Source organism: Hibiscus syriacus, unplaced genomic scaffold (genome assembly GCF_006381635.1).
Source record: "Hibiscus syriacus cultivar Baekdansim isolate YM2019G1 unplaced genomic scaffold, ASM638163v2 tig00111310_pilon, whole genome shotgun sequence".
In the NCBI taxonomy this organism is placed as follows: domain Eukaryota; kingdom Viridiplantae; phylum Streptophyta; class Magnoliopsida; order Malvales; family Malvaceae; genus Hibiscus; species Hibiscus syriacus.
This window is the reverse complement of record NW_024063053.1, coordinates 154,431-171,469: the sequence shown is the minus strand read 5'-3', so window position 1 is coordinate 171,469 and position 17,039 is coordinate 154,431. Positions and strand designations below refer to the sequence as shown.

At 37.2% G+C, this 17,039-nt stretch overlaps 2 protein-coding genes across 2 annotated transcripts; one reads left to right on the top strand and one right to left on the bottom strand.

Annotated features, from left to right (window-relative positions):
* The first annotated feature begins 6,955 nt into the window (after positions 1–6,955).
* Positions 6,956–8,375, top strand: LOC120158258 (guanine nucleotide-binding protein subunit gamma 1-like). The gene is made up of 4 exons (XM_039169146.1): positions 6,956–7,377; positions 7,767–7,819; positions 7,994–8,038; positions 8,122–8,375. Exons 1-4 carry the CDS (start codon positions 7,252–7,254, stop codon positions 8,204–8,206), a joined length of 309 nt encoding a protein of 102 aa, XP_039025077.1. The 5' UTR covers positions 6,956–7,251; the 3' UTR covers positions 8,207–8,375.
* Positions 8,376–8,833: 458 nt separating this feature from the next.
* Positions 8,834–9,400, bottom strand: LOC120158275. The gene has a single exon (XM_039169154.1). The coding sequence runs from the start codon at positions 9,398–9,400 to the stop codon at positions 8,834–8,836; it is 567 nt and encodes a 188-aa protein (XP_039025085.1).
* Between the last annotated feature and the right edge of the window lie 7,639 nt (positions 9,401–17,039).

Below are 17,039 nucleotides of genomic sequence, written 5' to 3'. Positions count from 1 at the left end.
TACCGAGCGCTTCCAGAGGGGAGTAGGCAGGATGACCTGATCTTACGCCGAGCGCCTTAACGTGTGGAGTAGGCCGGGTGAAATAAAATGATTTAGGCACAATAGTGCTCAATTGTGAAACTGCGCAGGGATATTTTCATCTGAGTAACAATACAAGCACATGTAATAACACTGTTTGGCAAGGGGATCTTGCTTTATGTAGCACGGAGGTGCTTTATGGTAACATTTGTACGAGAATGCTTATTTGTGTTCTTGACATCAAGGCGATACTTTTGGCATGAAGATGCTGAAAGAATTTGTGTTGTGAGAAATTATATTCCAAGTATTCTGGTGCTTACTTGTGATTATTATTGTTTTTACAGTGTTACCTAACAGATATTGGAAAATGGTTGGAACACGTTCCAGTGGTTCTGTAGACCAGAACAGAATTGAGAGTTTAGAAGACGAAGTAGCGGCACTAAAAGCTGGAATGATTTCGGAGGATCGAGTTCGAGTGATTGAGTTAGCTCAAGCTCAACTCTCAGAAGCCTTAAACGAACTTAAGGCTGAAGCGCAAAATGCTATCAGTTCTGTGTTAGAGTCGTTCGACGAACTCAAGGCTCAAGTCAATTTAATTCAACTCGCTGTGGGTAATCTGGGTTCAGGCATTGTTGACAAAAGTCAAAGGGTCAAGGTACCGGAACCTCAGCGGTTTGGCGGGACCAGAGATGCTAAAGAGTTGGAGAATTTCTTGTTTGACATGGAGCAATATTTTAAAGTGATGCAGGCTAACTCCGAAGAGGACAAGGTCTCTATGGCCTCAATGTATCTTGCAGGAGATGCCAAATTATGGTGGCGATCCAAGTTTGTTGACGGCGTGTGTTCCATCAATACTTGGGATGATTTAAGGAAAGAATTGAAGAAAACCTTCTTCCCGGAGAATGTGGAGTACAATGCACGAAAGAAGCTGAGGGGACTAACACAAACAGGAACTGTTTGTGAATATGTGAGAGAATTTGCAACATTGATGCTAGACATCCGAGACATGGCTGAAAACGACAAAATGTTCTATTTCCTGGAAGGGCTCAAACCGTGGGCTAGAACAGAGATCCAGAGACAACGAGTAGAGGATGTGACTGAAGCTATGAATGCCGCTGAGCGTCTCAGCGATTATACTAATGTTATAGTCAAGCGAAAAGGCCCCTATCAAGGAGAGGACAATCTGTTTAGGGGTGATGGTGGTATTAATTTCAGTAATGGGAATAAGGTGGCCAGAAGGGATGGAGCTTTCAGTTGGGAAACAGATAAGAGGCCTTTTCTCCGAGACCCAATACCAAATACATCAAGTAATGGGTATAGGCAGAGTGGCGATAAACCGAGGCAAACTGTGGATTCATATCCTAAGAATGGGCATAGGCAAAGTGGGGAAAGACCCAGATCATCCTTGGAGTGCTATTTGTGTAAAGGCTCTCATCGATTGGCTGAGTGTCCGCATAGGAGGGCTTTCAATGCGCTTGTGAACACATCGAGGAATGAATCACAACAAGATCCATCAGAAGAGGATACTGAAAATGAACCAGCTAGAATGGGTTCGATTCGATTCTTGTGTGCGTTACAAACTCAAGTTAGTAGGTTAAGGAAAGAGCCAGTTAGGGGCCTCATGTATGTGGATCTCGTAGTGAATGGAATAACTTCAAGGGCCCTGGTGGACACTGGAGCAACCGACACTTTCATCTCCCCTGAGGAAGCTATGAGGTGCGGGTTAAATGTTACCAAGGAAGAGGGGCAGATGAAGGCAGTGAACTCGTCCGCCGTGGCGATATGTGGGACCGCTAAGAATGTGAAGATAAAACTAGGAGTATGGGAGGGGGAAGTTGACTTTACCATATCTCCGATGGATGATTTTGATGTTGTCTTAGGTATCAACTTTATGATATCAGCACGAGTTATTCCGATGCCTTCTACAAGTTGTTTGATGTTGTTGGGAGAGATCCCATGTGTAGTGCCGACAACCTTGCTGCCGAAGTTGGAAAGGAAGAATTTTACTAAGAGAGAAGTCCTCAACACAACGTCAAAAGGAAAAGGTTCGAGAAGCACTCGTCGATGAGGACATCGACTAAATGGGTGGGGTAGAATGTCGTGGCCATCCCTTTTCTTATATGGCCACAACCGGATACGTATGCCAAGGCCAACCATGTATAGGGCCTAGTGGCAGGGTAGAATAAGCTTGTCCTCTTTTCAAGCATTTCAATGTTTTAGGTAGGGAGTGGGGATATGTCTTAATGTCCCCTGTTCGAGCTTTTCAACGTCTATAGGTAGCATTTCTGTTATTTTGTTTTCGCATATATGTAGGGGGTGGACAGCCGGCAGAGTTTGGGCTGATCCACAGGTAAAGGTACGTGTCTTGTGAACATCATCGAGGGCCGCCCCTACGGCCTAATCGATGGTGTGGGTGAGTCTTCTGTAACCCGATGTTTCTTTTGTTAATAAAATATTTTTCCCTCGGAGAAGTCCGGGGGTTGAGGTGTGCATCCGCTATGCCCCACGGGCTTAAATTATTGGTTGAGGGACCGTGTTGCTACAATGATCTAACGTGATGTTTATTCCTGTTTGATCAGATATACGAGATAAAGGCTGACTTGACTTGGGAAGAGTCCCTTTTCAGGTGCCGCACGGATTACAAACCTAGTTGGAAAAGGTAAGTCCGTGACACAAGGCTACCTATAGGTACCTTATTGAAAAAGTTGATAAAAGGCTCTCCGGGTGGGCGGCAAAAAATTTATCCTTTGCCGGTCATATAACGTTGGCTAAGGCAGTCTTGTAGGCGATTCCAAACTATACCATGCAGTCGACTTGGTTGCCTAAAGGAGTGTGTGAAACCTTGGAGAAACTTATCATAGATTTGTTTGGAAAAACAAAGAAGGTTCGAACAGCCTCACTTTGGTTAAGTGAGACACAGTTAAACTCCCAATTGAAAAATGAGGATTGGGATTTAAGGACCGTGATCGGCAAAATAAAGCTTTTCTTATGAAAATAAGAATGCAAATAGTCGAAGGAGCAGATCTCGTGTTCTTAAGAGCAAATATCATTGGAATGACGATGTTCCAGCTAATATTGATAAACCAAATTGCTCTACATTGTGGAAAGGCCTGAGTTGTTTGTGGGAAGATATAAGGTGTGATTTGGAGAATTAGAGATGGCCAACGGACAGATTTCTGGTACGACACCTGGCTTGACGATTTCGGACCTTTGTTTTCGCGTTGCTTAAATAATACACAACCTGAACCTTTAACGGTTAGTGAAATGGTTACAACTGCTGGTGATTGGGATTGGAGGAGACTAAGCGCTACTGTTCCTGAGCCTATTCCCCATCTAATTGCAGCAATGACCCCTCCCAAACCTTATCTCAGACACGACAGACCTGGATGGCGATGGAATGAGAAACACATCTTCACAGTTAAATCAGCTTACAATATTATCTCATTGCCTATCCAAGATAAAATCCCTAGTATGTGGAAGAACATATGGAAACTCCAAATTCCGCAAAGAATTAAGATGTTTTTCTGGCTTGCTCTACATGGCAAACTGTTAACCAATGGTGAACGGTTCTGTCGCCATTTTGCTACCATGGCTTCATGCCCTCTTTGTCAGAGTGAAGTTGAAGACATGGAGCACGTCCTTCACAAATGCCCTGCTGCATTTGACACCTGGAGAAGAGTGATTAAAGATGAACTGCTTAGCAATTTTATGAGTCTGCCAAATGATGCTTGGCTGCTATCTAATGTGAAAGGCGATGTTGTGTTTCCCAGGAATAAAATCCATAGGGAAGTATTTTCCCCGTTATTTGCTGGAAAATATGGAAGCGCCGGTGTAATTTTGTTTTTCAAACGAATTGGGTTGATAGAGAAGACTTCTTGGTTCATAACTTGAGACTCAAAGATGAGATTGTTAACACTGCGGGTTCGGAACCAGAGAACAGCTTGCTGAGGTGTCCACGATCACGATGGGATAAACCTGCGACAAATTTCATAAAATTTAATACTGATGGAGCGGTGGGTGGTCCGAGAAATATGGCTGCAGCGGCTGGAGTTTTGCGAGACTCCTCTGGCCAGTGGATATTTGGATTCTCTCGGAGCATTGGTATATGCTCTGTCTTGAACGCGGAGCTTTGGGCAATCTATGATGCTTTGATCCATGCTTGGAATTTAGGATTCCGGAATCTAGAAGCTGAAACTGATTGTGTCGAGGCTCTGAAGATGTTATTGATGCCAGTCGAAAGTGATGATCGGAACACTATCGCCGTCTTAATTCGAGAATTGGACAGGAATTGGGAGTTAAAGCTACGACATATTGGCCGAGAAGCCAACAAGGTGGCGGATAAGCTTGATACGAGCGGGACATAAATCCCACATACTAAAAAAAATTAACTGACCCTTATTCCCATATGTAATGGGGTAAAGAGATAAGATAGTAGGTTGCCTCCAACGTGTTGAGAACCGCTTCCGTAAGAGACCTCCGAATTATGAAATGCCCTCTGTGAGACTCGATCTCACGACCCCAAGATTAAAAACCTTGTGCTCTACCAACTGAGCTGGATGGTCATTTCTTAAATCCCACAGACTAACAACAACAACAACAACAATAAAACCCTGATTCCCATATGCAATGGGGTAAGAGGGAGGTAGGGTAGTAGGATGACCCCAACGCCAGGTTGAGAGCAGCTTCCGTGGAAGACCTCCGGCAGTCAGAAAATTAAAAATAAAGATAAGATGCAAATGCGTGTATAAATAAATAAATAAATACATAGATGAACAGTCTTCATATGCAGTCTTGATATGTGCGCCTGTAATGGGGAGTAATCCCTGTAAATAATTCCCTGCAAATAATTCCCTACATAGAAATCTCTGTATATAGACTGAAAATGTAAGACCCAGCTAAATTTAAAAAGAGGAAACATGAATAGAAATGATACACAGAAGTCAATAATAGCAAGCTACGAGAAGGAATAAATTCAAATGAGTTAATTCTTAAACTAAGGCAACACTACTCCGATACTCTAGTTCTAAGCCTTCATACATTTCAATTACAGAAACATGTATAAAGTAGAAGTCATGGAAAGTACTACAAAGATATTAAAAAGAAGACAGAGATGTTACACCCTATGGCTGTGAACCGCACTACTCAACTACCATGGTCTTAAGTCTCTATACTTTCCTATCAGAGGTCATGTCCTCGGTAAGGGTTAATTTCTTCAAATCAGATCTCAAGCAGTCTTCCCACTTCCGTCTTGGTCGTCCTCTGCTTCTGACACCGTCGACTGTAATCGACTCTACCCTCCTGACCGCATCCGACGGTTGTCGCCTAAGGACATGCTCAAACCACCGTAGTCTTCCCTCTCTCAATTTTTCGGATATAGGCACCACCCCCAAGTACATCCTAATAGCAGAGTTAGGTGTCATGTCCCACAGAGTCCTACCACATGTCCATCGAAGCATTCTCATTTCTGCGGCCTCCATCCTCCTTACGTGATCCTTCTTGATTGCCCAACATTCTGATCCATACAGCAGCGCTGGTCTTATTGTCATTCTATAAAATGTTCCCTTTAGTTTTAGAGGCACCTTCTTGTCACACAAAACTCCAGTAGCAGCCCTCCACTTTAGCCATCCCGCCTTTATACGGTGTGTAACGTCTTCATCTACACCCCCATCTTTATGTATCATAGACCCTAGGTACTTGAAACAATCATTTGAGGGGATAATGTGTCCTTCTATGCATACTTCTACATCTTCATCGTTTTGGTTTCCACTGAAGTTTGAACATACATAATTTGTCTTTTCAATATTGATCCTTAGACCTTTTTCTTCCAAAGCAATCTTCCAGGTAGCAAGTCTACTATTCAGCTCAGTTTTTGTTTCAGCAATTAGGACAATGTTGTCAGCGAAAAGCATACACCATGGAACACCGTCTGGTGTCGCACAATAGATGTCGTCCATAATCAAGGCGAAGATGTAAGGGCTAAGAGCCGATCCCTGGTGGAGTCCAATTTCCACCGGGAATGCCTTGGTGTCGCCAACTGTAGTCCTGACGGTAGTAGTAGATCTACAGTACATATCACGAATCATCCGGATATAAACAGTTGGGAACCGTCTTGATGTTATAATTTTTACGAGTCCTCCAAGGGTGACAGCTGAACTAGTCGAGTGGGACATAAATCCCGCAGACTAAGCTTGATGTTTCTACTTCTGTATTACCAAAATAATAATAATAATATATTAAGGGTTTGAAAGTAGAAGTGGGTTACAAAACGTGGGAGAAAAACTTATAATGTCGTTGGTACGATTTTACGTTAAGGACGAATTTATAATATTTTAAGATGCAAAACTAAATTATCAATAAATAATATACAAAATATTTAAATTATATAAAAAAATTTGAAATATTTATGAGTCGACCATTTGGCCAACCCCTCAACTCATCTATGAATGGATTCAGGGGACAAAGGAGACGGGTCGGGGTAATTACTCCATGAAAATTTAAAATTATTATATATTTTAATTTTTTATATATTTTCTACTAATAATCTGTTTGTAACCTCTAAAATTTTATAAATTCAAATTTATCTCTTAAAATTTTATAAATTCAAATTTATCCCTTAAAATTTTATAAATTTAAATTATCCTAACATTAAATCTTTTGTGTCGGTCGGGATGGATTGACTAATGAGAAAAACAAAAGAGTGCAACGAAGTCTGTAAAAGCAGAGGATGGTGGCATGCTAGAAAGAGACAAGCGAAAGTGAAATTTGCCTATCATAGACAACAAAGGGCATCTTTCTCGTCTGGCCGCCAACTATAATTTCTGGACGTGTTCATACAATAAATTGCTACTATCAAGCATCCTTCAATGTTTGAGATATTTTTATTAAACGCAAACTATTTGAATAGGAAAGGAAATGATATAATTATGGAAGTGGCCGGCTATGAGACAGGAAAAAGGTTGTCTGTATTTTCAAAAATATTATTTTATTTGTTCTTTTAGGAAATCAGCAAAAGCAGAACAGCTTTCGAAGAAAACTCGTTTACCTGTTTCCATTTCCGGGGTTATTAGAGAGATAAGAATTAAAAGATCAGAGCTTTGCAACAACTTACAGATCTGCTGGATTAAATGAGTTGGTTGCCCTTTTGCTTTTCGAAATAAGTAACCCGCCATCGTTTTGGAGTGACCAAGCGGCATTGAATTTTGAATCCTTCAAAGCTCAGGCAGGTGAGTAACAATGGAGTCGGAAACGGCGTCGTCGGCGGATGAGCAGAAACCGTCTGGTTCTGCAGCTGATACCAAAGGCAAGCATCGGATTCTAGCTGAACTTAAGCGCGTCGAACAAGAATCCAGGGGTCTCGAGGTTAGCTTTTGCTTCTTCTTTTTTAACACTTTTTCCAGTAATATTCTGGTTTCCTCCATTAGTATTTGACTGATTTGCTGCTCTTGCTAAGTTTCACCTTGAGAGGTCATATGCGTAGCTTAGCATCTGTTAAATAAACAAGCTTTTTAGCAATGTTGTGCGTTTGCACCTCATGAAACCTATCAAGAGTGCTGCTATTTGCCTCGGTTTATCATTACTGCTTTCTTAGGCAGATGGTGAGTTTAGTATTTGAATCAAACAAGATCTGTTTTACTTTGAGCAATGTTATGCTTTAGTGATTCAAAAAGTTGCTGTGTGTTGATAAGAGTACCATATTACAGTTTAGATGTCTTATTCTTTCGCTCTTCGTGTATTTTTTCTTTTTCCAGGATGAGATGGAAGAGCTTGAGAGAACTGACAATGTTTCAACATTGTCCGAGGAGTAAGTATAAGAATTAAGTTCTCTTTCCAATGAAGTTGCAGAAGTAGAAAGTAGGAGGGCAAGGAGAAGGGGGGGATTTGAATTTAAACGATTTCATCATTTTATGCTTATCGCTCAAAATTGGAATGATAACCGGTTTGATCGGATTTAATCTCTCTTGTTTACTCCTCTCAGGTTGCTGCTTAGCATGGAGTCAAGACCAGATCCACTGCTCCCAGTGTAATTACTTGTATTGTTCTTGCATCTCTTGCTTTACATGAAGTTGCTTTTCCCGCTAATGCTTGTGTTTATTCTGATCACAGAACAAATGGTCTTATAAATCCGTCATGGGATAGATGGTTTGAAGGGCCCCAAGACTCCGAAGGCTGCACATGCCAAATTCTGTGATTTGAGGCAATCTAACATTTGTTGCCAAAACATGTTCAAATGTTACAGCTTAGTTGTTATATTAACAGTTGTTTTGGGGTGGCTCGGATAAAATGTATAATTTACTGTTTCCAATTCTGCTGAAATTTGTACATCGGATACATCTACTGCAGATACGAGCTTCAAAAGAGATCATTCTTGTCGCCATTTTGCCCCCTTTCCCAAGCTATATCCATATTTTACCTGATTATAAACTGTATGAACTTGTTTCAGGACAGTAAGAGATTAATTTAACGAAGAGCCGAAATAAGGCAGCATTTCTGCAAAAGCAGTCTGAAATCTATTCATGAAATGAAGAGTCCATTGTGTTAACGTTCACAAGATCAACTCATGCTTATGCAGTCATTTCCACATCAGATCGATATTACAAAAGCAAAATGACATTCAAGTTATTCAGTCAAATCAACCTTGATAAGGCAAGATTTCATGTCATTAGCTCTAAGCTTTAACAAGTAAAACTCAGTCCCCCCAACAATTTATATACAGTTGGGAAAGTTAAGATGCTACCTGCAAGAGATTTAGTTGCAATAGCTCTCATATCTCGAAATTGTCACTGCTTGAGCAGTTCCATAACAGACACATGCATGATCAAAGAGCTTGAGTAGACAAAAGGTATCTGAGCAGGAGTAGATGTTCTTCGTCTGAAATGTTTAGGCTGAAGCAGAGATTTGTTAGCAGAGACTCCTTTGCCCAAGCTAAAGGACCTGAAGACAACAATGCCTCCACTGTTGACTTGTAAGCACGATGTTCTAGTTTATGCATATCGTATACTTTGTCCACAGGAGACAAGGGTAAGTCTCTTTTGTAACACAAATAAGGGAATGCTGAGTCAGCATCGGAATTGTCAGGTGCATTGTCCAACGATTTACGAGAGGTTTGGCCAACATAATCAACGTTTAAACTACGGCTAGCAACTGAGCATTGGTCACTATCTTCAGTTGACCAGACAGGACTAGATGAATCATGAAAACAGTAAGGAGTTGTGTCTTGCATTCTGCCATTCCTGTTAGTTGATTGCTTAATGAAGTTCTCATCAACCCCTACATGCGAGGAAGAAATATCATATACCTGTTTCAACAATGGAAGCGTTCTGTCAGGAGTTACATCACAGCCTCCAGAACATAGAGCTGATTTCTTTTCTTGAAGGTTTTGCATTCTCCATAATGGCGGGCAAAACCCTTTGCTCGTATGCGCAGACAAGTCGCGATATTATGAGCCTCACCCTTATGTTTTCCCCCCTCTATCTCTTGCTCTAAATCGCATAGTTTCACCAAAATGCAATGAATTCCTGAAATGCAAGCCGTCAGCTACGAAAGGAATTTTTGGAGCTACACTGTCAGCCAATATTTTGTTCTCAGCAACCTGCAATTGTATGTAGTCTGGTTTAGAAATACTGGTTGGTACAACACATTAATTAAGAACTAGTATGAAGTTCATGTTATATTATGGAAAGGAAATAGCAGTGACAACGAATTTGAAAGAAACATTGTACTAACAGAGTAATAAGACTTATGAATGAGGGGGGAAAAACAATATTTAAGGCGGCAAGCATGACGAATATAAGAAAGCCATCACCTTCCCCGTCACTATCCACTTGTTGCCATGCCAAGCCTGCCTAGTCCTTAAACTCGATGCATGAATTTCCTTAAGTTGGATGGATCCAAAGTACTTAATGACAACTCGGTTGCCGATGTTTAACACCTTCGCAACCATTGCTACCCCCAACACTGAATATCAAACACCTCAGCTATATCCCTAACTGCCCAACTCTTACCATTTACACTTGGAGGCAGGGGTCTAACATCCTTCCCTCGCACCTTCTTCGTGACTCATTTTACTTCGTGGTACTCGACCAGTTTGTACCCAACAATATAGTTGTCACCATCAGCTGAAAGTATCTCACCGGTAAAGCAGGAGCCGCATGGATCGTGTTCTCTTCTTAACACCTCCACCAAGTTCCCTTTTCTGAACTTCATATCGTTCCCACTCCAATATGCTTAATCCTGGATAAGAGTAGTAAAAAAAATGAAAATAGAATTAATAACATAAACGTGAAAACCATGATATCTGAAGGTGTTATTATAAGGGTCAAGATAGATGGTTGAAAATCTATGGTGTGAGAGCAGATCCAGAGGGTTGAAACTGTCGACAGTCATTTTCGTCCGAGCTTACATATTTATTATTATTATTATTATTATTATTATTACAAATAATACATAGAGGTCCAATTGAAAACAGAATTCGGAGCCCCATTTATAGTAGACCCGATCCAGGCCCAAAACAAAGCCAGGCCCAGATAACCCAGCAGGCCCAAAACTCGTTTAGGATTTTCTTCTAGGGTTTTCTCATCTTCTCCAACCGCCAGCTACCTCAATTGTTGGATCTGGTGAGATCCAACACCCCAGATTCGTCCAGTATAAACCCTAGGGAAACCCTAGGGGCTATTCCGACCGCCACTCCGATGTTGCCACACTACCACCGCCTCACCAGAAGACTCCAGAAGATGCAAGGTTCACCGCACACCTCACAGCCTTAGGGTAAGTCACCATCATAGCTCCGGTGACTCACCGTAGCTTCATCATTGCGAATGGCTCTTCGAGGCCTATAAAAGTTCATTGATCCTGCAAGAGAAGGAACACAGACAGAGAGAGATACACAGATAGACAGGGAGACAGAGACGAAAACACACGGCAATGAAAAAAAGAGAGAAAAAGAGCAATACGAACAAATACAAGCAACGATCCACAACAACCAGTAGACAACCGAAAGAAAAAGAATGGAGAGAAGACTTACCACGGTCGTCGGAGCCTCCACGTGCCATCGGAGAACCGAGACATCGAAGGTAAAATTGGTAGATATACGTCACTAGGATAATTTTCGGTTGAAAACAAGGTCTGATTAGTGTTTGTAGGGTTTAGAGCTTTATTTTGGTGTATTTTTGTAAATTTCAGCCACCGTGACAGTGGTCGATAGAGGCTGTCGACACCGGAAGATGGTGGCCAACATTCCCTCTGTTGAGGGAGTTTAGAGAGAAGGGAGAACTGCTCTCTCCTTAGAGAGAGAAGCAACAAGAGGGAAATGAGAGAACATGGCCTAAAAGGCCGGTTAAGGGTATATTTATACCCTCCCTGAACGGTGTCATTTTGGGAGGGGTATCTGTGTAATTTACTAATTGATAAACCCCGTCTGTAGTCCCTGTAATTTGTATGCTTTTCATTTTGGTCACGAAATCAGGTTTCTAATCATTTAAATTTGGTCTTCATATTTTATTTTATTATATTTTAGTCCCTGCTAGCATTTATATATATTTAGGGTAAATATCATATTTAGTCCTTAGATTTTAATAATTTAGATTTTAATATGAATAGTAAATAGGATAAATCATACTAATAGTACCTAGATTTCATAATATTTTGAATTAGGGCCATTAATTTAGATATTTTGCAAATTAATCCCTATAATTTTGTTTTTTTTCGGGTTATATTATTTTGTACAATAAATTATAAAAATATTTCCTTAACTTATTAGGAATGTATTTTAAATGATTTGTTGGTATAAAGTAATATCCTTAATGTATTTTTATGGGATCATAAATTAAAATAAAGTTCAAATTTGTAAATTTATTTCAAAGACAAATAATTAAAAAACAAGGTACCAATTTTGGACGTTGTGGGGGTGTTGATCATTCCCCACACGTAACCGACTCCCGAACTCATTTTCTGGTAAATATACCATTTTTGTGTTGTTTTATTAATATTTTTTTTAAATTATATTAAAATAATTAAGCATTTTGGTGACAAATCACACCTCGATAAATGATTGGTGACGACTCCTCAAATTTTGTTTTATCTTATGCAAGAAGAAAAACACTTACTTTCTCGAGACGAGATTTAGAAAACAACGACACTTGTTTTCGCCAGACCGTCTTGACAGAAACTTCATGTTCAATTTAGCTTTATGGAAACTTCAATTTTAAAAAGATGATATCAGTAATCTTGAATAACTCCTTGAACCAGAATCAAATCTAAATCAATTAATTGAAAACAAGGGGACTTACAAATGAAATTGATTCTACAAACAGGGATATTCTACTACCAAACCCAGATGAACTCTTCAAAACATGGGGATCATTCTACGATTCTTCCTCGTTGCGTTTCATTGTACGGAAGGGATGGGTTTAACAAATTTTAAATCCAGAACAGACTTCACCTCAAGTCAAAGAACCAGGATCTATAAAGGTCATAGGTATATTCTTCTTCTTCTTCTTCTTCATTTTTTTTTGAAAGAGTCATAGCTATCTTCATCTTTTCCTTCTTATCCTATTCTATCAAAACTTCATTAAAAGATTTATGTAGTCCATTTTTTAGTTCTTCATCGACTTAGGTATTAGAGAATATAATAAAGTCTCAAATTATATGCCTCTTAACTTATTTTACTCTTATAAAATTCTCCAAAAATTATTTCAACCTTCCCAAAATCGATATAAGAAACACTAACATAAATTATTTATTATTACACAAATAACTACACGAACCAATTTATCTCAGTACTTAAAGGAATCGATGTTCTTCTTATAGGTCAGAAGTTCGAGTACCAACGACTGTGGCATGATGATTAATCGTTCATTGTCAAATTGTTGAGAGTATTTAAAATAGATATTACTTTGTAATCACTTTAATTTAATAAAAAATTACACCAACAACTAATTGTTAATTCCTATTAAATCACGAAAGAATCTCTTTATTATTAAATATTTTTATTGAATATTAGATTTTTAAAATTAAAAATAATCACTCAACCTTAAAAAAAATAGAAAGTTAATTATTCTCCATCAATGTTTTAACTGGTGATTGATGATATGTCGGGTAATAAATATAACAACATATTTAGCCATCAACTTTTACATTTTATTTTAAATTAGTTTTAATTTTAATAATAACCTTTAATATTTTGTTATACGTACTTAGTCCTTATTCTAATTTATTTTTTTAATTTTTTAATTTTTTTAATTTTTTTCTCCCGTCTGTAAACCCGCATCAAAGGTATTATTCTACGAAACTTGCAATGACTTCTTTAACCCTTCCGTCTTTGAAATCTCCTCCATCATTGTTAGCATCTCTTATGAGTATGTCGTCGTGGGTTTTGAATAGGGATGTAATAGATCGGATTGGGTTGGATTTTCGGTTTATTAGATCCAATTCGAAAATTATGGATTGGGTTAGATTTTCGGTTTATTAGATCCAATTCGAAAATTATAAATCTGTCATCCGACTCGAATCTAACTCGAAAAACATACATCTTTCATCCGATCGAACACAACTTGATTTTTTTGAGATAAAATTCGAGTTCGACTCAACCTGAAATAATATAATTATTAAAAATATTATTTTTATTCAATAAAAATATATATTTAACTGTAAGAAAATAATATAAATGAGCATTATTGTAATTATCTTTAAATATATAAGGTAAAATTATAAATTTTTAGGTTGGGTGGTATATTTTTACCTTAAATTCGAACCCGACTCGAACCGAAATTTTTTTTAAAAAAAATCCGATCGGGTCGAATCGAGTTGGAAGTCAGATTCAGGTCTTATGACATTCGCTAGTTTTGATGACGAAAGAGAGTAGATATAAAAAATAAGTTAGACAAAAATTAAATTTAAAAAAAAATTAAATATTAATTAATTTTTAAAATTAAAATTAAATTAAATTAAATATGTACACATTAAAAACTATACATATTATTATATTAATTTTATCAACAATTAAAAATTAATTAACGAAAGAAAAGCAATTTATTACTTAGAACTTTTGAGACTACGATATTCCCCATTAATACCTCACTTCTAGAAGGATAAGGAGTAGGGTTTTAAAATGAGACGAGATAGATAGTGAGTTATGTGATATCGATATGGTCAATGTTCGATAAATATTCGGTTAGAATGAATTCGATTCGAGTTCTTAACAAGTTGAAACGAACTAGTTGATACTTGAATTGAAAAGCTCCCAGCAACTCAAAAAATTATATATTGAAATTTTATTTTTTTAAAAACAAATTATTATTAATATTAACGTTTATGTGTGTTTATTTAAAAAATGTTGCAGAAGATTTTCATGTACTTAAGGTTCGGGTTCAAGTTTCAGTTTCAACCAAGTGAAGTTTAAGATTTTTTTTTATTTCGAGCTTTGGAGAGTTTTTTCAAGCTTCAATTCATGATTTTGAGTTCTAATCGAACTTAAAAATTTTAAGAACACGAGTTTTCAAGCTAAATTAAGCTTTATTTTAGAGTTTTCAAATCAAAACGAATTTAATAATACTCAAATTCGACTTAACTCATTTACACCAACCAATGGCATCATTCTCTTTAGTCATTGCTTTATTTGATCAGAATCAAAATTTATTGAAAATTGCTTAAAAAGGCTTTTGTAAAAGCCGTTTCTCATGTCCTGATTAGTTTTCATCAAAGGCGCACCAAAAAGGACTGGCCGACGGACAAGAATCATTTTTTTCCTCTCGGACAAGAGGTTTAATTAATTAGTTCAATAACACATATTGAAGTTTATTTGGGGACTATTTAGAGATTTATATCCTTTGTTACAGTAACTTGAAATTTGTCACGTCAAAGTGATGAGTTTCATAAAAAATATTTTTTATTCAAAGTTTTTACCATGATATGAAAAATTTAATAAAAAATTGTTTTATTGAAACTCGTTATTTCAACGTGATGAATTATCTCAAAATAAACTTCTATATGTCCTATTAAACTAATTAATAAAACAGTTAGGGATATCGGAGAAAAAACCCAAGAATCATGCCTTTGGAAACAAGAATAATGTAATTGTTTTACTCATTTTGTTAGTTGTTATCCATTTTCCACCCTTCCGGGAGCCCGTTGACGCTCACTGGCCTTTCCATTAGCTCGGCTTAAAAAAATGTCCATTTTCAGTTTAAGGTTGGGCTGTCCTCTTATTGACCCAACAATAGCCTACAATCTTAGGACGAGCAATTTAGAATAAAAGTTCGATGGGGGTTTGGGGTTGGTTCACAGATTAATCCCACCCGTATTATTTTAAGTGGAAATAACCGAATACATACAATGCTTTGCCGAGCACCAAGACAATAAAATTCGCCTATGTATTCCACAGGACCGGAGACAATGGGGATTTATTTTATTACTATATCTAATTCACCTTAACCATGGTCACAACTCTTGAGGCAAATTTTTAACAAAAGAAATAATTCTTAATATAATAAGAGATTTCATACGGTTTTTGTTTACTTCCTTCAATGCATCCAATTCTCTCCAAGAGAAAAATGGAAAAAAATGCACCCAATTTATCAAGTAAAATGAGAGGCGAAGACTACGTTTTAGTCATGTGCATGTTGCTTTGTTAGTTAATAATAGTTTGCTTCCAATTACAGTACCCAATTTTTAAAGGAAAAAAATGGTAAAATGATGAGTCATGTGCTATCAGATTTAGAAAATTGTGAGGTTTTGACCAATGCCAGGGATGACTCTTGTTCAACAGCGTATATACTTCAACTTGGCATCAAAATGTATTAGAATAATCTATTCATTTTATATATGATGAACCAATTACATTCCTATTATTTCGGAAGTAATATTAAATTAAATTTAATGTATCAACTGAAGAAAAAGTTATATATCATTTTAAAAAATATATATTAAATTTTGAATTTTATTTTCATATTTTTTTATCCATCACTGATGGCCATACATCTTCCCTGGTAAGTGGCAGATTTCAAACTCTTAATATGCTCTTCTCTAACGAACCCTTGATATACAAATGGACTATAACATATAACAAGAACGTATCTTCATGCATAACTTTGTTCATAGGGCAATTATACTAAAAATGTTCAAGTAATAAAATAATAGATGGGTAAACTATTTATTTAATCACTCGCCTATTAATTAATTTTCATTTTGATCATTCAACTATTATATTTTAAAAATCATACCTAATGTTATATTTTAATTCTATTTTGATCACTCAAAGTTAAAAATTAACGGTGATGTTGACATATTACCATAAAATAATACCATATTAAAAATAAAAAAATATTACATTAATATCACTATTAACTTTCTAACAATAAATGACCAAAACATAAATAAAATTTAATATTAAATATGATTTTAAAACAAATAATAGTTGAATGATTAAATGTGCTATTTCGCAGTCCTGAAAGTGATCCGAATACATAGCCAGCCCCATTGATTCAGCATTCCCCAAATCCCATTGAGACCAATCAACACTTTTTAGCTGAAAATAGTTTAATACCAAAATAAGTTGTCAAATTATACCTCTTTTTCTAAATAGGTGCTTAAACTATTTTCTAACTCATTACGGTGTCTAACGTTATAAACGCTACCTATTTAGGTATTCGGGCTGTCGATGGTGTTAATTCTTCCGTTAAGTGACACGTGTCACAACTTGATATTTTTAAAATTTTTATTTAAAATTTAAAATTTAAAATGATATATATTTTTTTAAAAAGAAAGCTTAAATTTTAAAATAAACCAAAACTTTGAAAACCTTCATGTCAACCCCTAAACTCATGTCGACCGTCACCTTTTGCCATCAACGAAGCTCCACCTGACCTCTCCTCCCCCCTCGCGACCACTCCCATGAAATCATGACCGATCGATAGTCGATCGACGATGAATCAACGTTTTATACTCCGCAAACCCTATGATGAAAATTTCAATTTCGACGACCAATCGACGGAAACTACGACGATGTATGAGTAGGAGGATGGTAGAGA